At 38.2% G+C, this 23,056-nt stretch overlaps 3 protein-coding genes across 4 annotated transcripts; 1 reads left to right on the forward strand and 2 right to left on the reverse strand.

Annotated features, from left to right (window-relative positions):
* The first annotated feature begins 777 nt into the window (after window positions 1-777).
* LOC110915895 lies at window positions 778-3,183 on the forward strand. The gene is made up of 3 exons (XM_022160639.2): window positions 778-1,965; window positions 2,068-2,329; window positions 2,790-3,183. Exons 1-3 carry the CDS (start codon window positions 914-916, stop codon window positions 2,979-2,981), a joined length of 1,506 nt encoding a protein of 501 aa, XP_022016331.1. The 5' UTR covers window positions 778-913; the 3' UTR covers window positions 2,982-3,183.
* Window positions 3,135-4,721, reverse strand: LOC110915896 (60S ribosomal protein L37a). Its single transcript, XM_022160641.1, has 5 exons — window positions 4,576-4,721; window positions 3,935-3,974; window positions 3,594-3,682; window positions 3,429-3,511; window positions 3,135-3,345 (listed from the first exon to the last, which is right to left on the reverse strand). Exons 1-5 carry the CDS (start codon window positions 4,576-4,578, stop codon window positions 3,282-3,284), a joined length of 279 nt encoding a protein of 92 aa, XP_022016333.1. The 5' UTR covers window positions 4,579-4,721; the 3' UTR covers window positions 3,135-3,281.
* Window positions 4,722-17,347: 12,626 nt separating this feature from the next.
* LOC110915359 (metacaspase-1) lies at window positions 17,348-21,190 on the reverse strand. 2 transcript variants are annotated; one of them, XR_004882920.1, is made up of 6 exons: window positions 20,630-21,189; window positions 19,423-19,753; window positions 18,646-18,766; window positions 18,210-18,416; window positions 17,893-18,107; window positions 17,348-17,710 (listed from the first exon to the last, which is right to left on the reverse strand). XR_004882920.1 is itself a non-coding variant. In XM_035984847.1 (5 exons), the coding sequence occupies exons 1-5, from the start codon at window positions 21,024-21,026 to the stop codon at window positions 18,048-18,050; spliced, it is 1,116 nt and encodes a 371-aa protein (XP_035840740.1). In that variant the 5' UTR covers window positions 21,027-21,190; the 3' UTR covers window positions 17,348-18,047. The 2 variants fall into 2 exon arrangements, 1 of the variants encoding a protein (XP_035840740.1); XM_035984847.1 differs by having other exon boundaries at window positions 17,348-18,107; window positions 20,630-21,190.
* Window positions 21,191-23,056: the final 1,866 nt, after the last annotated feature.

Raw genomic sequence — 23,056 nt, forward strand, 5'->3', positions numbered from 1 at the left:
CCTTAGATCCAACCACCACATTGATCATAAACCGGTTTTAGCCCATTAACACCCTATACGTTGTTACCTGTGGTATACCAATAAGCCCAATTTCCAAATTGTTTAAGCCCTGAAGGAGACGTACATTGGAAAGGCCGCCAACTTGAACCAGAGTAGAGGAGCCGCCGGACAACTGGTTGCCGGCGTCGATGAGGCCAGCGAGACGGAGGGCTTGCTGGGGTTTGGAGAGGTCCAGCGAGACGGAGGGCCAGCGAGACGGAGGGCTCGCATAAGGTTTGGATCGCTGACGGTGGTAGAGAGAGGTGGTGGTGGTCTGGACGATGGCAGAGAGGGGTGGTGGTGGTCTGGACGATGTGCAGAGGTTGTGGCTTGTGTTAGAGAGAGAGAAAAAGAGGGATAGAAAGTTAAGAGAGAGAGAGTGCTGAGGTTATAATTTAATATCTTTTTTATTTTTACAAAATAGTCCCAATCTATATATTACTTACACAATAGCCACTTGAATGGTGAAATTACAATAGTACCCTCATGTGCCTTGCACATGACTAGATTTAACCAAAAAAATCTAACTAGGTTTGGCCTAAAGGACAAAACGTGCAAGATTTTGAAAGGTAAAGGACACCGCTTGTCAACTTTTGCGCTAAAGGACAGCGCCTAAAATTTGATGTAAACATAAAGGACAAAACTTGTAATTTACTCTTTTTAAAACTTCAAATTCATTTAAAAAAATATTATTTTAAACAAAATTGCTTCCTCTATAAATAGAAAAGAAACAGCCACGAAGACTCCTCCACACTGCTTCTCATTTACTTCAGATTCAAGACTCAACCCTCCCTCTTTCTCATCTTCTTCAAAAACTCATGCAACTCTTTACAACAACATTTCCACTCAATTCGTTCTAATCCCATGTCTGTAAATGCATCAAAAGAAATCAGACATTCAAATCGGAACAGATAGCACCGGAATCTCTTCCGATTTCAACCCCACACCCACAATTCCTCACCAATCCCCTCAAAATCTCTCTCTTTTCAAATCAACTTGTTCTTCATCTTCGTCACTCTCTTCTTCTTCATCTTTACTAACAATTCAGTCACTTGATCATTTTCATGAACATCAAATTGTCATCGATGATGATCACGATTCAGTTGCTAGATCAACTCCTCACAAACGCTCTGTTTTCTCCCAAACAAATTCTGTTTGTAACAACCCATTTACGTCGAAAACAGTTAATTCTAACCGCTTTAGGTTTTGCAACCCGAAATTTACATTAATCTACTGGGTTAACCGCCTCAGTCGCCTCAGGCGACTGCGAACTCACCTCCGGTTGATTCTGTTACTGTCTGTTCCGGTTTTTTACTTCGTAGTATCGAATCCTAGTCGATCGTTGGTTCTTGATTTTTTATCCGCACTCGCGTTCTCAGCTGCGTTGTTGTTGTCGCTTAATCTCGCACTTCCTCGCCTCCCTTCGATTCGTTTGTTTTTCGCTAGATCGTTCCCGATCAAGCTGACGTTTTCGGAGAATGTTCCGTTCTCCAGGTCAGCATTGCCGGTGCTGTGGTCGATAGGGTCGAGAGCGAAAATGGATTATGGGTATGATTCAGGGTGTTGGGTGCAGACATATAACAATGGGGATGTGTATGAGGGTGAGTTTCATAAGGGAAGGTGTTCCGGGTGTGGGGTTTATTACTATTGTATGAGTGGGAGGTATGAGGGTGATTGGGTTGATGGGAAGTACGATGGTTACGGGGTGGAGACGTGGGCCAGGGGGAGTAGGTATCGGGGGCAGTATCGGGTCGGGTTGAGACATGGGTTTGGGGTGTATAGGTTCTACACTGGAGATGTTTACGCGGGTGAATGGTTAAACGGGCAGAGTCACGGGTGTGGAGTGCATACTTGTGAAGATGGAAGTAGGTATGTTGGAGAGTTCAAACAGGGTGGTAAACATGGTCTTGGACATTATCATTTCAGGTAACAAGTTTGGTCTTTGTAATTGTAGACTTGTAGTGTGGTGATTTTTTCATTCTTGATCTTGAAGAGTATGTGTAAATTGTAATGGATGTTTGTTTGCAGGAATGGGGATACATATGCTGGAGAATATTTTGCTGATAAGCTGCATGGTTTTGGCGTGTATAGTTTTGCGAACGGACATAGATATGAAGGATCTTGGCATGAAGGAAGACGGCAAGGGCTTGGAATGTACACTTTCAAGAACGGTGAAACGCATTCCGGCCATTGGCATAATGGGGTTCTTGATATACCGAGTTCTCATTGTGCAACACAACCGGTGTCGCCTGTTGGGGTCTATCATTCCCGAGTTCTGAATGCAATCCAGGTAATTCGGCAGCCGGATTGGTTAAAATAAGTTCGGGTCAAAACTAGAGGTGTAAACAAGTCAACAATAAACTTGTTGAGCTCATGAGCCTAGTCAAGAACTTTGTATATGAAACCTGTATACGTTTATCAAACGTGCTTCAGTTTAGGCTCGGGTGGCTCTGCTCGTTTACATTTTTAGTCAAAATATCTGAATGCAATCCAGGTAATTCGGCAGCCGGATTGGTTAAAATAAGTTCGGGTCAAAACTAGAGATGTAAACAAGTCAACAATAGACTTGTTGAGCTCATGAGCCTAGTCAAGATCTGTATATGAAACTTGTATACGTTTATTAAACGTGCTTCAATTTAGGCTCGAGTGGCTCTGCTCGTTTACATTTTTAGTCAAAACATCTGGATACTTCTTTACATCAAATATGATTTACAAACTAATGGAAGTTAACTATTGTCCTAATGTTTTAGGAAGCCCGGAGGGCAGCAGAAAGGGCGTATGATGTAACCAAAGTGGACGAAAGAGTTAACAGGGCAGTGGCAGCTGCCAACAGGTCAGCTAATGCTGCTAGAGTAGCTGCAGTGAAGGCAGTACAAAAACACCTACCTGACAAGAGCAACTGTCAAAAACTTCATAACTGTTTCCAACAGCCTAGCTTGTGACAGATTTTGAAAGCTAGTTATTTGATGACATCACTCATGGGTATATAGAAGTTTAGTTACTTAGATTAGCAATAGCACTTAGTTAATGTTTGAAACCAAGCTAGTGTTGCATGTCTGATATGAAATCAAGATCAAATATATGTTGGGTCTAAATGATGTAAGCAGAGACATGGCATTTGAAGTTCAAACCTTGCTTGAAAAATGTCATTTGCAATCTAGTTTAACATTAAATAAAGATAAAAAACCTTCAGAAATATGATAAGAGAATTGAGAATTACAATAGATCAAAAAAGACCAAATCTAACTCTCGGTCTGCTCCCTCAGCCTACGGATGGTACTCCTGACAGTAACTGCACTAGCGGTGCTGCAAAAAAACAAAAACATAAGTTAGTGTTGTAATTCTGAAATAAATATGGCAATATAATAAAGAAACAAGATTTTAATTACTTCAATGTATAAGCACCGCCTGCTTTCACTTTGCCACAATCTTTGCAGCCCCAGATTCCGACAGCCTTCCTTTTCACAGCGTACTGCAAAGATAGGCCAAGAATAAGAGTTTTAATTATAGTTCATTGTGCGCTACGTCACATTTACACACACGAAAAAATGTACCTTCCCGCAAAATTCACAGAAAAATTTGCTGTGCTGGCTGACCTCCATCTTCTTGATCTGCTTCCTCAAACTGGCACCATAACGTGTGCCTGCAAGTCGGACAGATATTAGAAATTTCAAATATCACAATACACAAAATGTTCTTCAGAAGTGAGAATTTTTATCAAGCTTTAATTTTGAATATGAACAATCATAAACATAGATTAGTCAAATCAAAGAAAATAATAGATCAACACAGTTATTATGATGAAAATTATGTTGAGTTTGAAGCAAAGTTTTCCTTTCAAGTTTAATGCTTATTGACTATGAAATGACAAAGCAAGCATATTTATATCTCATACCATATTTCCCGACAATGCCAGCCTTCTTGGTTCTCTTAGTCTGTGTAAAAGAAAACAACCTTATCAATACTTGAGCATAACAAAATACTATAAGCAATAAAACATAAGAAAGCCTAGAGGAAATAGAAGCAAAAGGACATGCGCAGAACATAAACACTTACAGGTTCAGCATACAGAAACACATAACATGATATGAAATGAACCCCAGGCCATGAACATTGTTCATTTCCCTCTCTTCCTATATACTCTATCCACACATTTTAAACTATGAAACTAAGTTTCAGAACAATCATATAGCACACTATCAGATCTTGATTGTATCAAGGTCTTTACATTCCAATTCCATTGATAGTTATACCAACCAAACACATCATAGGATTTCAAAGGAACTCTTTAAAATCCAATTCCAATTCCATTACATTCACTACCTAAATGTTTTCTTTTTTATACCTTCACAACACCAATGATTTGTCTATGGTTCAAAATCAGACAACCCGATCATATTAGCAGAAAAAAAAAACCCTACAAGTCTACAAGCACATATAATTCAAGCAATTCGTCAACAAACACGTACAATAACAACAATTAATTCAAGCAATTCATCAACAAACATGTACAATAAGAACAAAGAGTGTATGTACCATGTCGTGAAGGTTGCTGAAATCGGGTGAGACGGGATTCTTGAGATTAGAAGCAACGAAAACCCTAGGTTTTGACTGTAGGAACAGTTTATATGGTGGACTGCATAACCTAGACACTGTTTTGGGCTTATAGTTGGGCCGGATTGATAAACTCAAACAAGCTAAGTCCAACTTTAATCTTGACCCAATCTTTTCAAAGGCCCTTTTATTTTGTAATGTTCGTGAATCGTGACTCGTCAGCGTTTTTTATTGGATTTTGTAGAATAGCTGATTAGGATATATAGAATATAGGTTCTGAGTAACAGACCAACATTATTCACTGTTCCAAGTTCCAACAATCTCTTGTAACATGAATATGATAGGGTTTAAATGTATGTAATGAGGGGATTAGGATCAAATACAAATGATCCTAATTATAAGAAGTGTAAGAAGGATTTATAGAGTGATAAGTGTCCAATAACTTAAAAAACCCATTACACAAAAAAACCCACTACAAAAAAAAAATAAATAAATAAAAACATTTAAACATCCACCACCACCAAAAACCTAACCCCCCCCCCCCCACACACACACACACACACATCACCCACCCAAAAAAAAAAAAAAAAAAAAATTGCCGAGGGGGTGGGGGTTTAGGTTTTAGGATGGTGGTGGGGGTGGGTGTTTAGTTTTTTTTAGATTTTTTTTTAGGTTTTTGGGGGGTGGGGGGTTAGGTTTTTAGGGGGTGGGGGAGTGGGGGGGGGTTAGGTTTTTTTTAGGTTTTTTGGGGGTGGAAGGGTTAGGTTTTTTGGTGAGGTATAGTTTTTTTTTTTTTTTTTTTTTTTTTGCCGGGGGGGGGGGGGGGGGTGGGGGGGTTTAGGTTTTGGGTGGGGGGGGGGTTAGGTTTTTGGGTGGTGGTGGGGTGGGGTGGGGTGGGGGTGGGTGTTTAGGTTTTTGGTGGTGATGTAGTGGGTTTAGTTTTAAGTTATTGGACACTTGTCACTCTATAAATCCTTCTTACACTTCTTACAATTAGAAGCCTTTGTAGAATAACTTGACCCTGTAATGAGATTTTGTGTAAGAACAACCTATTGTAACATTTTTAGTCGAACGTTGTCGACAATGTTATGTTAAATATAGGGCTGGCATATCGTGTATACCCGTACACGATAAGACACGATACACGAAATCCCATACACGAACACGATACGATAACTTATCGTGTCCTTTTTCTCAAACACGAACACGACACGATATACACGAAAATTACATGTTAATACCTGTTAACACGATTGTTCGACTGTTATACACAAAAATTACCTGTTAAAACCTGTTAACACGAAAAAAAACACGAACACGACATGCTATCTGAGAGTTACAGAGGGAGTTTATGGTTTTTTTTTTTAAATTAAATGGGGAATGAAAATAGAAAGGAATTAAAGAACCACACGCACATGGCTGATGAGTTTCATTTGATTTAATTTCTTATCGTGTACTAACGGGTATTAACAGGTAAACAGGTATTTAACCTGTTTATACACGAAAATTCACAGGTAATCTCGTGTCTACCTGTTTGGTACACGATACCTGTTAAGGCCATACACGATACCTGTTAACTTCGTGTAGGTTCGTGTCGTGTATTCGTGTAAAATTATCAGCCCTAGTACTTAAATACACTGAGTCCATTAACATAGGTGGAACTTTTAGAAGACCCATGAGGTTCGTTGACCCTTTGGCCATGGGCTGGGACAACATTCTTATTTGCAGGATGTTTTGTAGTTTGACCTTTTTAAATTATGTTACACTCGTGGAGTAATTAAAGTGAATATGGGATTTAGAATAGCATCATCAGAGTTTCTCCAACATGCGGCAGTCGGCAAAGACAGCGGTATCTTTTTCTAGTTATTCTTTAGGCTGGGTCTATTCGCACACGCTGTTTGTCTTTTTGCACATCCAAAGCGCCTCGCTATGGCCAAAGCGGGGCGCTTTGGCTTTGGTCAACAGACAAGGACTGACTTCTGTCAGTCCTTGTCTGTTGACCAAGCCAAAGCGCCCCGCTTTGGCCATAGCGAGGCGCTTTGGATGTGCAAAGTCCTTGTCTGTTGACCAAGCCAAAGCGCCCCGCTTTGGCCATAGCGAGGCGCTTTGGATGTGCAAAAAAGACAAACAGCTTGGTTGGGGTTTATTTGGGTTGATGTGGGTTAGTTTGGTAGGGATTTTTGGTTGAATTAGTATGGTAGAGATTTTTGTAGTAAAAAAATTTTATGTGAGATTTGCCGTTGTGAATGGGAATTTGTTTTTGAATGATTGAATGTTGCCTTTTTTGAATTAAAACGTTGTTTATTTTATTTTATTAAATTTGCCGTTATAATTACGTCGTTACGTCATTATTTTTACAGAAGGTGTATAACATAAGTTCAACGAGCGTTAAATAAAACGAACACGTTATTTGTTTTTGAATGATTGAATGTTGCCTTTTTTGAATTAAAACGTTGTTTATTTTATTTTATTAAATTTGCCGTTATAATTACGTCGTTACGTCATTATTTTTATAGAAGGTGTATAACATAAGTTCAACGAGCGTTAAATAAAACGAACACGTTAAATAAAATATACAGAAAGCCATAAGAATTAAACGTGATGTAAATAGAAGATTAACTGCAATATATATATATATATATATATATATATATATATATATATATATATATATATCAGTTTGTACATGCAATACACAACAAAAAGGTACAACTGAGTACATAATACATAACAAAACACTAAACAAACAAACTAATGTACTAATCCTCGTGCGGTGGGGACGGTGGGAGGGGACGTGGAGGCAACGCAGCGAGCTCTCGTAGCTCAACGAGCGTCTCGACCATCCACTCAATGAGTGCGCCCTGACGTCTGAGGCGCCGGTCGAAGTCCCGAGCCACCTCACGCGCTACCGGAGGTAGGTCAGCGTAAACGTGCTGCGGGTACTGTGGCGGCTCAGGAGCTGGCTGAACTGGTGGTACGTGGACCTCCTCGACCCGGTCCTCCTGCGCCGGATCATCCTGAGCCTGAGGCTGAGCCTGAGCCTGAGCCTGAGCCTGACCCTCAGGCTGATCCTCAGGCTCATCGATGCCCAGAGCCTGTCGCTGAGCCCGCAGAGCGGCCTGCTGAACATCAGGAGGGGCTAAGATCCCAGGCCTCACCTCAATAACAACCGGGATGACCTCCGGCAACACCACTGGCTGAAAAATCAGCCCGCCAGCACCCCTGAACCGCAGACCGACATCAAAGGTACGGGTGATCTGCATAGCGGATGCTGACGCGCGGCCCAACCTGGATGACGGGACCGGATCGGACAGCAGCGGATCTAGCTCGGGCACGATCCCTAGCGATCGTGCAATGGCGGTGATAAACGAGCCAGTGTGAAGATACCTGCGGAGCTGCCAGTGGTATGCAGTAGCAAAGTACTCTGCCAGGCTGGCTGCTAGATCGCAGGGCTGGCGGCGTAGTAGGCAGTAAAGAAAGAAAAGGTCACTAAGGTTGACCTTCTCCTTGCTGGAACCCCGCGGCACGATAGTCGACGCAATCACCTGGTGCAGGTATCGGTACAAGGGATCTATAATGGTGGTGGCCTTTTGCCAGGATTTCCCAAAGGGAACCCTGGAAACGGCCCTCCAGAAACTAATAAGCGTCTGCCTGTCCATCATCGTAACAGCCTGCGTATATAAATCAGTATCAAGCTCAGGCTCAGTGTACAAACCTGTTTGGACAGCAAACTCCCGCACACTCATCTCAAACTGCTGACCGGCCAGACGGAATGTAACCTCGTGTACCGGAAATAAAGGGTCCTCCACGTAATCCGCCGGATGCGGCGCGTATGTAAACGTAGAGCAAAACTCGACCGTAAGCTCAGGGTACGAGTCCTCCATCGCTAACTCAAATAGGCGCGACCAGGGAGTATCTAGCCCTACTATGTCACGCGCCCGCTCGATCTCCCCCACGGTAGATAGCAGCTCCCAGTCTATGCCTACGTGCTCCCCAATCGGTATGGTGCGCAACCTAGCGCATCTCCCCCTCGCCCGCGACCCCACCGGAAACTGAAGATACGGACATGCCGGCTCCTCCTCGTCCCCCACCAAACCCTCATCCATATGCTCAATCTCCTCATCGGATAAATCCATCCCTGCACGTTGATCAAATATTATTAAACAAATAATAATAATTAAACAAATAATAATTAAACAAATAATAATAATTAAACAAATATTAATAATTAAACAAATAATAATTAAACAAATAATAATAATTAAACAAATATTAATAAACTAATAATAAATAAACAAATAATAATAAATAAACAAATAATAATAAATAAACAAATAATAATAAATAAACAAATAATAATAATAAACAAATATTAATAAACAAATAATAATTAAACAAATAATAAGTAAACAAATAATAATTAAACAAATAATAATAAATAAACAAATAATAATAAATAAACAAATAATAATAAATAAACTAATATTAATAAACAAATAATAATTAAACAAATAATAATTAAACAAATAATAATTAAACAAATAATAATAAATAAAACAAATAATAATTAAACAAATAATAATAATTAAACAAATAATAATAATTAAACAAATAATAATTAAACAAATAATAATTAACTAATAATAATTAAACAAATAATAATAATTAAACAAATATTAATAAACAAATAATAAATAAACAAATAATAATAGTTAAACAAATTATTTAATAAACAAATTAAAATTAAAAAAAATAAACATGAACCAAAGCGCCCCGCTATGGCCTCGGCGCGGCGCTTTGGTTCTTCATTCTGAAGAACAGAAGCCAAACAGCAGCTGATCCGGTCAAAATCAACAACAATCAACCATGTTTTTTGAATGCAAAGATAAAGGAAAGTGACTGGGGTTTAGATCTAACCTTTATGCGGTTGAAAGCTCAAATAATCTTCGAAATTGGCTCGAGTGTGTGTAAATCGCACCTTGGGTGTGTGTTTGTTGTTTGGGTGAAGTGGGGGGAAGATGCCCCGCTTCAGTGTATAACGAGGGACCAAAGCGCCCCGCTATGGCCAAAGCGGGGCGCTTTGGGTCCAAAACGCCCCGTTTTGAGCATAGCGGGGCGTTTTGGGCTTTTTTTAAATTTTTTAAAATTGTATTTAATTAACAAACGGGTCAATAAATAGTCTAAATTTGCCGTTTTTTCCTTTATACATCATTTTTTAATATATATGGACTATACGGCAAGTTCCGGATCAAATCGGTTACGTGTGATGTCTTATTCCGTGATCTCGTATCATTTAGGTTTGAAATCACAAGTACTCCTGTGAGAAGTGTTATGTGTATCAGCCGCCTACCGTACATGAACATGACGTATTTTTTCATTAATTGCAGTATTATGATGTATATTGTCATTTCGGGTCGTACAAGTGCGTATTGAATCCGATTGGGTCGTGTCGGTGACATTCGGTTTTTAACGTGATGTAACGCGTATATTGAACAAACACAAACGTGGTTATTATTAAACACATTTAAGATACACAAACACAAACGTGATTATTATTAAACACATTTAAGATACATCGTGAACATATGGGATTGCATTAAGGTCGGGGGCACGATACGTAAGCATTTCGTACGTGTCGATCTGATCCCTGTATAATGTATGCCAGCCTGCTGCGCGCTCTGTTCTGTTCGATGTCCAGAGTAGGTTTGGGGGAGGCATTGGATAACAACCTTCAAGCTCTACATGTATGAAATGCCCCTTGTCGACGAACACAACCGCAACTACCAGGTGAGGTTCCTCAGCTTCGTTTGGGCCGCCCAGCATAGGGAAAATTGTATCGCTCCCACGAATGTCGAAGGTGTGAACAATCACACCGTATCGTTGGGCAATAAGAAACCCCGTCTCAGGCATCGACATGTAATTTTCGATACCTGCTCGTCCCACCCCCTGGAAATCGATCCGTTTAACCAGCGCATCATAATGTCCTACATTTTCCGGATCGAAAACCTGCCTCCAAAGCGATTCGTGCATACATAACTCCTTTAGAAGCTGTTCCCGGATCTTCAAATATGAATTTTGTTTCAATCCTAACCCAACAGCCACCGATCTAAATCCACAATGACCATCTGGTTTCACGTCCTTTATTTTAACGATGTATGGATGGATCACGTTGGGAATCTGAGATGCGTAGTTGCGGATCGCTATATCCGTCTTAGGACCGAGCTTGATATTCGGGAAATCAGGGTGTAGGTTGAGCGGTTTGGTATTCTTTCCTCTGCAAGAATCTTCGGCTGATATGTACGAGCTGTGACGGGGAAGATCGTCTGAGGCATCGACCCAAGTTTCTTCTGACGGATTGTAAGAGCTTTGTCTAGCAGCTTCAACCTTTCTTTCTTCCTGCCTTTTCAATGTTGGTCGACCACGAGTTTTCTTCAGAACAGCAGGAGGTTTTTTGTTACTGTTCCCTGGATTGAGGATTTGCTGAAACTTTTCAAAGAAGCTCCTTTTCACTTGAGGGGGTGTTGGATCGATCTGTTTTTTCAATTTTTCAAATTTCGCGTCTACATCAATATCCTCTATTTTATTCCTTGCAGGCTTGAAGTCAAGCTTCTTCCAAAACACGTCTATGTGTGTGATCCGGATTTGCTGACCTGTGGATGAAAACAAATTAGGTGGCAAAATCATAACGAGAAAGTTCAAAAATAATAATTACCTTTATTTTCCAACTTTTCCAAACGACAGGCACATGGCAAACCACAGCTGGTAAAAAGTTGGCAACCACAGCTTGCACCGTAGGCTCTCAACCCATCTTCCTTACGCTTTAGTTCCATACTCAAAAGCTCAATCGCATATATTGAAACCTTTCTGAGAATATATGCAAGCATGGGCTGCTTCTTGTGGTGCGTCATCACTTTTCGGAGGCTTGTTTCAAAGGTACTTCTAATCTCGGCGTATTGTTTAGCAACAACATGATCAACATACAGTACAAGTTTATCCAGTGTGTTGCGATGACTTGGAAAGTGACTTTTTAATGTTGCATGCATGCTCTCAACCCTGTTGGTCGTAGTCTGGCGAAAGTTGATAGTTTGGTTAATCCAGCAAGATACAAACTTTTCACGGTACGGATCCAACCAGGATTTCTTCATATAATCATAAACCTCTAAAATTAAAAAACGTAAATAGTCAGTTTTTGTTATTATATAAAATTTGAACATAATTATGTAAGAAATACTCACGTTCACGGTCAGCTTCTTTCAGCTGTGCTTCAAAGTTTTCCAAGTTATACATGTATATTTCCTCGGTCGTGGACTCGCACAATGTCCAAAATGTACGTACGAATTCTTTCCACTCCTTGTCAGAGAATTTCTTCTTGTTGTTCTTATTAATATTTTGTTGAATATGGAACCGACAAAGATACTTATGCGCTTTTGGAAAAACTTGTTCACACGCGTTCATTAGCGCAAAATCCCTGTCTGTTAAAATCACGCGCGGTTCCATACATCCTGCCAGCATAGACTTGATCCTCTGCAACACCCATAGGTAGTTCTCTGACTTCTCGGCGGAAATTACAGCACAAGCAGCCGTAAACGATTTGTTTGTCGACGTCATGCCTACGACCTGAACAAATGGCAGGTTGTACATGTTCGTTTTGTATGTGGCGTCAATCATTAGCACATGCGGGAAGGCACACCACATAGTGAATGATTTTTCGTGAACAAAGAAGACGTCTTCAACTTCGTTCGATATCTCATTCGTGCGCATGTAATAAGTGTAATTTTTTTCGATAAGAATGTTTTCAAGTTTTTGCATCGGAGACTTACCGACATTTTTTTCGGCGTTGATCTTCTGAACAGCGTTGTGTATATCTTTCGGAATAAGCTTTCTAGCCGGATTGTTTTTTGTCAGCGTTCGCCAAATACTTTGGTTGCGAATATCTTGCTCTGCCAACTCCTTAACCAGTTTTTTGTCCTCCGAAGAAAGCCTTCTCGCATACGCGTGACCCTCGAAGTTTTCAATAGGAGTGTGGTTATGCTTCGCCTTCGTCACCTCGATCCTCCAAACACTTCCGGATGATTCCGAAAACCCGATCATCTCGAACGGGCAGCCTATTTTCTTGCTACCCGTTTTCCTCTGTGTAGCTACACTCTTATGCTCCCCACCAAAAGTACATTGAAACCAAATCTTGTAATTCTCTCCTCTTTTATTCGACCTCTTTGTCACAATGAGGTAACCATTGTCTTTTGCCGTGTCTTGTACCCAACGCACCAACTCTTTACGTGACGAAAAGGTCTGCGTTGTATCAAACGAAAATGTAACCGGGTAACAACCTTCCTCGTCAACAGACACATCCTCCGGCTCACCATCGTCACCGAGATTCGAATAGACTTGATGTTCAAAGCTCTGTTCACAACCGTAACTCTGGTTTGGATAACACTCCTGCTGTACAAAGCTTTGCTCGCCACCGTAACCGAAATTCGAATAACCTTGTTGACAACCGTAACTTTCGTTTGGATAACACTCCTGCTGTACAAAGCTATACTCGCCACCGTAACCGAAATTCGAATAACCTTGTTGTGCGTAAGGGTCCTCCACAGGGGTATTCAAATCCAGCTGCACCGTGTTATCACGATAACGAATGCCAGATACAACCTCTGTCTCCCTCAAGTTGGACGACACCGGTTTCTCAAACGAGTCAGAAATAGCGGTCCCCTCGTAAGAATCAGGAACAACCGACTCGTCAGAATAATCACCGAAAAGATAGTTACTGAACCACGACATCGTTTTTTCAAAAAATTTAACTAATAGAGCAAAGAAGATCGACAGAAAACAATTCGAGTGATGAATCTGTTGTCTGGCCAGTGATTTAAAGCCAGAATTTGGGATCGAAGCGCCGCGCTATGGCCAAAGCGCGGCGCTTAGGGTTCACGGGGCGACTGAAACCTAGGAAGCTTTATGTCTATCAGTCTGTCACTCAGTCAGTCATTCGAAACCTCGTATCACCTTTTGTCGCCCTAAGCGCCGCGCTATGGCCAAAGCGGAGCGCTTAGGGGTGTGAAAATTATTTTGGCTGTGTGTGATTAGCACGATCCATTCTTTATTTGAATAGAATAGAAAAAAATAACATGTCACATTTATTATTATATGACCTTATGACAGTCAATATGTTAGTTTAGTTAGAGTATTAAGTAATTATAATCAATGTACTCTTGTATATAAATTGACGAAATGGAAAAAGATCCAGTTGCGTAAAACGCAATGAAAAAAAAAACGTAAAAAATGGCTTTTTTTTTCTAACACGCAATGCACCAAAAACACACAGAAATGTCTTATTTCTAAAACGCAGTTGCCAGAAAACACAAAGAAATGTCTTATTTCTAAAACGCAATAGCCTAAAAACACGAAAGAAAGTGTACTTTCTAAAACGCAATGGACTGAAAACACATAAAAATGTGTTTTACCTAAAACACAATACACAAAAAACACAAAGAAATGTCTTATTTCTAAAACGCAATGGCCAGAAAACACATAAAAATGTCTTATTTCTAAAATGCAATGACCTAAAAACACAAAAGAAAATGTACTTTCTAAAACGCAATGGACTGAAAACACATAAAAATGTGTTTTACCTATAACGCCATGCACCAAAAACACAAATAAATGTTTTATTTCTAAAACGCAATGACCAGAAAACACTTAAAAATGTATTTTTTCTAAAACGCAATGGACTGAAAACACATAAAAATGTGTTTTACCTAAAACACAATGGACTAAAAACACTTCAAAAATATGTTTATGAAAGAAAAGTTAATGTACAAAGGTATGAACATAATGTACAACATCTAGATGCAAAATGCACCTTTACAACTTATAGTACTAACATCCCAAGCCTTACAATGTTGTAAATTAATAGTATATAACTAGTATTAAGCACCCACGCGTTGCGGCGGGGCGAACATCAATGCCACACGCTGACACCAACATTGAAGTTGCGGCGTATTAATGTGAAGAGACTAAACCAAAACGTGAAACATTTAAAAGAATAACTAAGTCGATGACTCGCGCGTTACGATGAACCTGTCAAACGGGAAAAAAATAGACGATGTAAAAACGTTTAACCACACACGCACGTTGCGCTGTGTTAACTCTCAAAATTTAAAACGAAACGTAAAACAAAAATTTTGCGAAAAATAAAAGTATAGAGGACCAAAGTTGATAATAAAAAAGTTATGAGGTTAGATTGCAAAAGAAGAAAAGTTCTGGGGTTAAAAGTAAAAAAATCAAATAGTTTTTGGTTAAAAGTAAAAACTTCAATTTTTTTTGGAAAACCCCAAAAGCATAAGTTACAACGCCTTTATGCGTAAACATATTGAAAATTATAGTATTGGATAATATAAATTTCATTATGGCCCCTACATGACAATATTTTGATGAATAGTTTTGCCTTTTGTGAATATATAAATATGGAGCCTTGGTGATACCTCTTAATTTCCCATTAATCAATACATATTTTTCTATGATTCAAGTTTGAGAGAGACAAGGAAGAACACCATATGTATTTTTTTGGCCAACAAATAAAATTGGAAAAGCACCATATATATAATATCTTCATCATAAATTGGACATAAGAGGATATTAGAGAGTACTTTCTTTAAGGAATCATCAGACATGAAATCAAATCTTCCAATTAGTATATTGTCTTATGTTATTGGATCATGTTTTATGTTGAACTAATCAACACAACAAACTAGTGGATTCATATTGATTCATTGGTTGTTATTTATTTATTTATGCAGGGATGTTTTCTTTTATCGTCTATGCAGCCTTGAACCTTCTGTCAAATTGTTAAAAAGACTTTGAAAGAACTCACTATTTAAATAGAAGGGAAAAGTTGTTGGGTACGATATGTGAAGGGTAATGATAATCATTATGTTCATGAAAAATTACCACACATTTCTTTTCTAATAGAAAAATACTAACTAACATCACTGCACTTCATGGCAGCTATATCTGTATCTAATATGTTGTAAATAGTTTATGATTTGATTCATCAACCTTTGATCATAATCCTGCGCCGACTACACGAGACAACCTCAAGTCGCGCGCGAGGCCATACCCATAATAAACAAATTCAATACTTTAGTTCTTTCTGCAAACTAATTTGGCACAAGCCCTGGAAGCGCAGATTGGATAGTACAAACAGTACGATTGTCGAACAGATGGCCAATAGGCGCACGACAGGCTGTGTCCAACAATGTTGTACGATGAGCGATCCTGCAGGAGACAGGAAGGACACATACGTGGCACCAATCGTCGTGCGCCGACCACTGCTCCACGATCTCCACTTATCTGTTGATGCCAGACCAGACAACTACCAGGCCACGTGGATCCATTCAATGTGCGCCAAGTGCTCTTTCGCCTGTGAACACTAACAGTCGTAATAGAGGAGGCAAATAGGATATTTCTTGTTGTCGACATCAGGCCCAAGGCCTATCAGCCCATCTCCTTCACAACTCTCTTCGGCGATAAATAGAGAACTCGTCTACAGGTTTAAGGATCACTCTCTTGCTCTCTCACTTAATACACACACTTTTATCTTCAAAACAAGTTCTTATTCTCACGTCGGAGGGGGGTTACAAGGAGAACCCCTATTCTCCTCCTTGTGACGAGCTTCACGGTGTCGTAGTTGTTTTGCAGGATCATTGCAGATTTTAGTCGAGAAAGAAAGAAGATTAACCTTATTTAGATGAGACACAAACCACAAGTTAACCTTCGGATTAACTTGGTGTTTCTTCACCAACTCATAAGGTTAGCATCAGGAAGTTTCATTCTCAGCATGAACTAATTTTATACTTTTAGAATTGACATGTGAGAATCCATTTATAAGGTAATGTGAGACCCTCTTTGTCTATGTTGACCCTTTGTCCAGGTTGATTAGTAAAAAAGGCTATGTTGAGTTTTTACCGGTCATTGTACAAACTTCAGTTCCTCAAAGATTTAGCCGTATTTAAAAAAAAAAAAATTTGAATTTCGTTAAGTTTATATAAGTATCTACTCCACATCTATGTTGTCAAAAGCAAGGCGCACTCAAGGCGCAAAAGCCTTGCCTGGAGCCTAGGCGCAAGGCGCAAAAAAAACGAGAATTTTTTTAAGGCGTAATGATGAAAATAATAAAAATATATAATTTAATAAACATAACAAATTAATAGTTTATCACTGATATACATATATAATAAAAAATTATTATTATATCTTTTTAGAATATGTAGAATGATAATAATAATTAATGTTTTATTAAAATATATTTAGTAATTGTAACAGCTTATAACAATAAAATTGAAAAACAGTTAAAAATAATCAATCGGGCCACCCATCTATTTTATTAAAATAAATTCTCAGTTTTGTTACATGAATATAATGATGGCCCAACCCAATTTACAATGATTAGGGTTCAGTCTTTTGAAAAGCCGTCATAGTTACAACTTTTCTAGCTTCAAGGTATTTTTCAGGTTGCTAAACCAGGTTTCTATCTATCTACTCTCTCTATCTTTCAATTCCGACCCTTTTTTTTCCATTGTCGTTTTTTTCCAATTAAGCTCGCCTGGTTGTGCATGCTCCCACAGGCGAGCGCCTGAACATCGCTTATACAAAAAAAAGCCCAAATCATCGCCTAGGTCACCACGAGGCGCAATCGCTGCGCTGCGCCTTTGCGCCTAGGCGCGCACCTGGTGCGCTTTTGACAACATAGTTCCACATCTTTTAAATTGTATTATAGCTTAACTTAAAATCCCTTCAGTTTTATTTTCCAAATCTAATCACACTACAATGATACACGAACAAAAGTAAAGATTTCCACTTGGTCTCACATGCTGAGAGGGGATCCTAGTGACATACATTTGTTATGATCACAATACAAAAAATATGACATTATTTCATGCATAAAGGCGACAAAACATATCTTTGATCGTGGAACCATTGGCCATAGCCTAGAAGCATACTCCAAGATTGTACCTTCAGAAGAAGCTTCTATGTAATGTGCCAATAACGAGGTGGCCCTTTAACTGCATAATAGCGGTCCTCGCTATGGAGTGCCTCACTCAGAAGATAACTATAGAAGTCCCTGCACATAGAAACAGAAATACATAGACAAAATCATTTGTTAACAATATGCGTTAAGCTTACATTTTATTTCATAATCTTAATAACAACAAACGATTCGATTATTGGATCTTGTTATATCTCCAAGATATCACCATCTATATACAGTCAAATACAAACAAACAAATAAACAAACAAACATACCCAGCAATGTCCCACTCGTAAGGGTCTGGGAAGCGTGAGACGTCGACACTTAACCTCTATACAGTCAAATACACATCATAGTAATATGTTCAAAGCCGAATTCTACAAGCAACTATCGCAAACTGTGAGAAGAGCGGGAAATCCTATGAATTGGATCACAAGGAAAATGGCTTTGTATACATATCGAAAGGCTCGCATGAAGTCAATTGTGGTTCCTGTCAACAAAAATTAGATACAATATTTACATAGAATAACAATTTACCTATGTTCCTAGGATATTTATCATATGTATTGTAAACCTGTTAATAAATTAATACCTGACTGAATCCACGACTTCCATTCCGTCCACCACCCACCAACACATCAAAGACAGAACCACTACCACCGCTAAACGTCCCTCTTGGTGTGCGAATGGCATTACGCATTGAACTTAACAAGCTTCCATATGTAGACGCGTTTCCATGTTCTATGGCTTCTATAAAACAATATGTCATTGCTCCTGTTGACGTGATTTTTGATAAAGCCTGCATATCAAAACTTCTCATTAGAGGTGGCAATATCAGAAATATATTTGAATGTAAAAGTAAAACCTTTTATAAAAACAAAAGTTGCTATTCCTGGGATTTTACTGGGTATGGTTGATGATTGATGAAGTTATACAAACAAGAATAAAAAAAAATGTTTGCCTAAGTTGATCTGTTTTGACCCAATCCACCCGACCCGCCCATTTTGTAAAAGAAGTTCAAGACTGACCGATGTATCAGCAGATGTTTGATCGTCATCACATCCGCTAATCGAAATGACTTCTCCTCCACTGCTACCCTTCCATATGCCTGATTTAGGACGATGATCCTCCCATTCATAATGCCCAGTACTACCAAATCGTCACATAATAAAAGACAAAATAAAAATATGTCAGTTACATGAAAACGAAAGTTTTTTTTTTCATTAAATGAATATTATTGAAGATAAATTTATGAGTAAAATGCCATTTTCGTCCTTGAGGTTTGGCTAGTTTTGCGACTTTTGTCCAAAGGTTTATTTTTCCACATCTGGATCCAAAACGTTTGAAATCTTGCCATTTTCATCAGCTCGTTAACTCCATCCATCTTTCTCCGTTAAGTGAAAAAGACCGAATTGCCCTTAAGTTAACAAAAAATACGAAAATACCCTTGACTTAACGGAGAAAAATGGATGGAGTTAATGAGACAGATGAAATGGCAAGATTTTAAACCTTTTGGATATGATTGCGGAAAACAAACCTTTGGACGAAAGTCGTAAAACTGGCCAAACCTTAGGGACGAAAATGGCATTTTACTCTAAAATTATTTTAACTTGTATAAGAAATGTACATTAAGTAAACATTTTACTAAGTCCGTACAAAACAACAAGACCTGTATCTTACGTATCACATTTAAAACACTATGTACCAACTAAATAAGTGGTAGTTTTGTGCTTAAAACCAACTTTGCATCGAACTTAACTTCACTTTACTACTAAGACATTTAAAAGTGGGTAACATGGACTCACGTATTCATTCTGCAAAGGAATGGGAGGTCTAGCACAGTTCCACTATGGCAAGAATCAATAATGGCATGGAGTCTGACCCCATACGGAAGAGGCCTCACAATGGTAGCATTGATTTCATCGTCAATGATCATGCCGTCAGTTTCAAAATCCAAGGGGCATAAGGTTTCGTCGTAGCCATCAAGCTCGTCCCCGTTGCGGTTCCTCTGGCGTGAACCGTGGCCCGAAAAGTGAAAAAGAAGCGAGTCACCTGATTGGCATCCATTGATTAGCCAATATAACGCATTCCTCATGTTACGACCTGTTGGGATCAGGCTAGGATCCTTTTCTTCCTCTGCAATTCATCACCAGAGATCTCAATCTTTCTACTACCATTGGGCTAACATGGGTTAGTTTTGAGGTCAAAATAGCACTTTTGTTGATCATTTAAACGTTCACATAATTTATTTAACTGATGTTTTAGGGTTATTGATCAGAACGAAGATACGAGTCGATTGATGTAAAACTTACCTTGAAATAGTGCTCGTTTACTGTGTTTTCGTTGTTTGGAACACCGTTTCGAGGTAAGTTTTATATCAATCGACTCGTATCTCTGATCAGAATCCTTAAAACGTCAGTTTGTAATTCGGAATAAAAATTAACTCCGTTAAGTTTTTTAACCGAGGACCGGTTGCAAGTGGAAATAAAAAAAACTAAAAAAATAAGTTTAATGGCCAATGACAAATTTAGGGATTATTAGAGGCCAATTATTTTTTCTTTTTATAATTTCAAGCATATGTCGCATACGTCTAAGATGTTTCAGATTTTCAAATCGGCCTCGGTTATTTTTTTAAACCATGTCTGACTTCAAAATTGAGTTGACTTTATTACTCTCCATACATAAAAGTCAACATTTCTAACAAGCAAAAATACAAACACATATAGGATGAGCATTCTGGGTACCAATACTATATCGATTCCGTATTGAATTTTTTCGGTATCGGTATTCACTTTTTAACATTTCGGTATTGGTATCAGTTCGGTACGGTAATGGTAAAATACCGAATTTTACCTTCAAATACCGTTACCGTACTAGTCCCCGTACCGATACCTACCGTATCGAATATTTCGATACCGATACCCAGTTTTGACGAATCTTGATATGGGTATTTTCGGTACCGATACCGGTTTGGTATGGTAATAGTACCACGCTCATAAATCAAATTCTTACCCGTGAGCATAACAATAGAAGCTTCCGGAAACTGAAATTTCGTAATCAAAAGATGCTTCATATACTTAGCATCATTAATACAACCTTTCAGTTCATGATTAGTATTCCTATACGACACACCAACAATCACCGCCTTCTTCCTGCCGTGTACGGACGGCGGACTCCCCGCCGGAGCGTAACTGTACGGCGGCGGTGGCGTCACATGCGTCGCAGCCGGACCGTTAATCACTGTATAACCGGTCGGATACGACTGATCACGGCCGGAATAAGGAGGCCTGGGAGAGGATGGATCAGCGATCGGAGTAATTGCTTGACATATAGCGCATCTGATTGATTTGGCTCCTGGTGGAAGAGTCAGCGGTGTCCGGCAATTGGAGCAGTTGACCAGCATGTTCATTGTTGGAAGGTTAGGGTTTTGGTTTTGTGAATATGTGATTTTATTGATTTATATGTTGCAGGTTGCTTTCAGAATAAGCGCGTTGACGTAATTGGTTGATGATGGTGATGATGATGAAACGAGTATACGACTATATGATTTTGAGTCTTAGTCAACCCCCTTTAGGTTCGAAATGTTGCCTATAAGCTCCTAGCTTTTGCGTTTTAACTTTTAAAGGAGTAAGATGGTGTAACGGTTAGAAATTTGAATTTATCCGTTGTAAGTTATCACATACTATTTTTGTTTAAATTAGTATAATAATTGATTAACCCAATGTTTAAATTAGTATAATAATTGATTAACGCAGGGCCGTCCCGAGAATGATAAAAAAAAAATTTGGGTCTCGGCGAAACAAAAAAATTGGGCCCACTTATTATAATATAAACTCATCAGTTATATATCAAGAAATCACAATACGACGATAATTGTTACAAAATAAACAAAACAAACCAAAAGTGGTGTAGTTTGATAAAATATGTTTATACACCCATGTATATATAAATATGTGATTCAAATTAGTGATGTTTTTAGGCATAACATGCCCATGTCGCCTAATCTCACTTTAGAGAACGTTAATATTGTTTGATCAAACTGTTAATTAATTAAGTGGATTGATTAATAAAAATGCAGGAGACTAATTGTTGAAAATTGTTTAAATAAAAATATGCAAGAGGGGATTAGAACTTGTGACCTTGGTTCTTAAATTTGAGTGTCTTAACCATTGAACTAGCTTATTTTTTGATATTGAACTCATGTATTAGACATTTAACATAACGTTACTCACTTAAAAATCTAGGCCTTGAAATTTTGTCGGGCCCTATAAACCCTTTGGGCCTTGGCGTCTGCCCGGACTGCCCAGCCCAAAAACCAGGCCTGAATTAACCCGCATGAAGAAAGTAACAATTTTATCAAACGATTAAATTATATTCATATTAAGTGCACATAATAGTAATGAAGTTTTATGAGTGTTTCAATTAGGTCATTAATAAAATTTATTGTTCCAATTAGATCATTCTACTTTATTTTGGTGTTCTAATGCTAGATATTTTACCTGAATAGCATGTCATAGTCCTACATGACATTTATTTATGGCTAGTTGTTTATCTTCTTTTATGACTATAATATAAATGCTTTTGGTGTAGGAGTAATTAGTACTTTCTTTCATTAAAAAATTACTGACATCTAACTATTTTTTATGGTTTTATAAAAATTTTGATAACTTTTTAGAGATTTTGAAAAAAATCACATTTTTTAATTTTTTCGCCTTTTTTAACTTTTCTACAATTTTTTTAATTTTTTTTAAATCTATTTCGCATTTTTTTCTAACCCATTTGGCATTTATGTGCCATGTCAACAAATTTTCTAAATAAAAAACCTAAATAAACGCCATATAGGATGGATGACCTTCTATTTAGGTAAAATATCTAGGATTAAAACATCAAATGAAACTAGAATGACCTAATTGGAACAAAAAAGTTTATGAGTGACCTAATTAGAACACTCTTAAACTTGATTACTATTGTACAAAGTTAACCCTATAAGGGAATATTAAAGTTAAATGTCAATTGCTTTTTCATGCCTCCTTTTTTCTGCATTTTACTTCAGTATAAGGGGCGTTTGGTCATAGTATTTGTGCTCAACATTTACAATATATTGTATCAAAGAATTACGCATGGGATAAGATACGTAATTTATATATTATATTATACGTAATCTTAGTTAGATAAGCTCATGATTGTGTATGTATTTTTAGGTACGTATGTATATAATTCAAGTTCTTCAATGTTTTAACGTAATTTTTTTTTTTAGAAATGAGTCAGGTTAAATATAATTTTCAACGTAATTTTTTTTATAAATGAGTTAGGTTAAATATAATACGTTTTCATACTTATTTTATAAATGTTTTTGGTTGGTCTACATTTTGACGTAAATTTTGCTCCAAACCGAGTGGGGTCAAATATACCACGTTTCGTACGACGGTATGAATTAAA

The sequence above is a fragment of the Helianthus annuus genome, chromosome 16, assembly GCF_002127325.2.
Source record: "Helianthus annuus cultivar XRQ/B chromosome 16, HanXRQr2.0-SUNRISE, whole genome shotgun sequence".
NCBI classification, from domain to species: domain Eukaryota; kingdom Viridiplantae; phylum Streptophyta; class Magnoliopsida; order Asterales; family Asteraceae; genus Helianthus; species Helianthus annuus.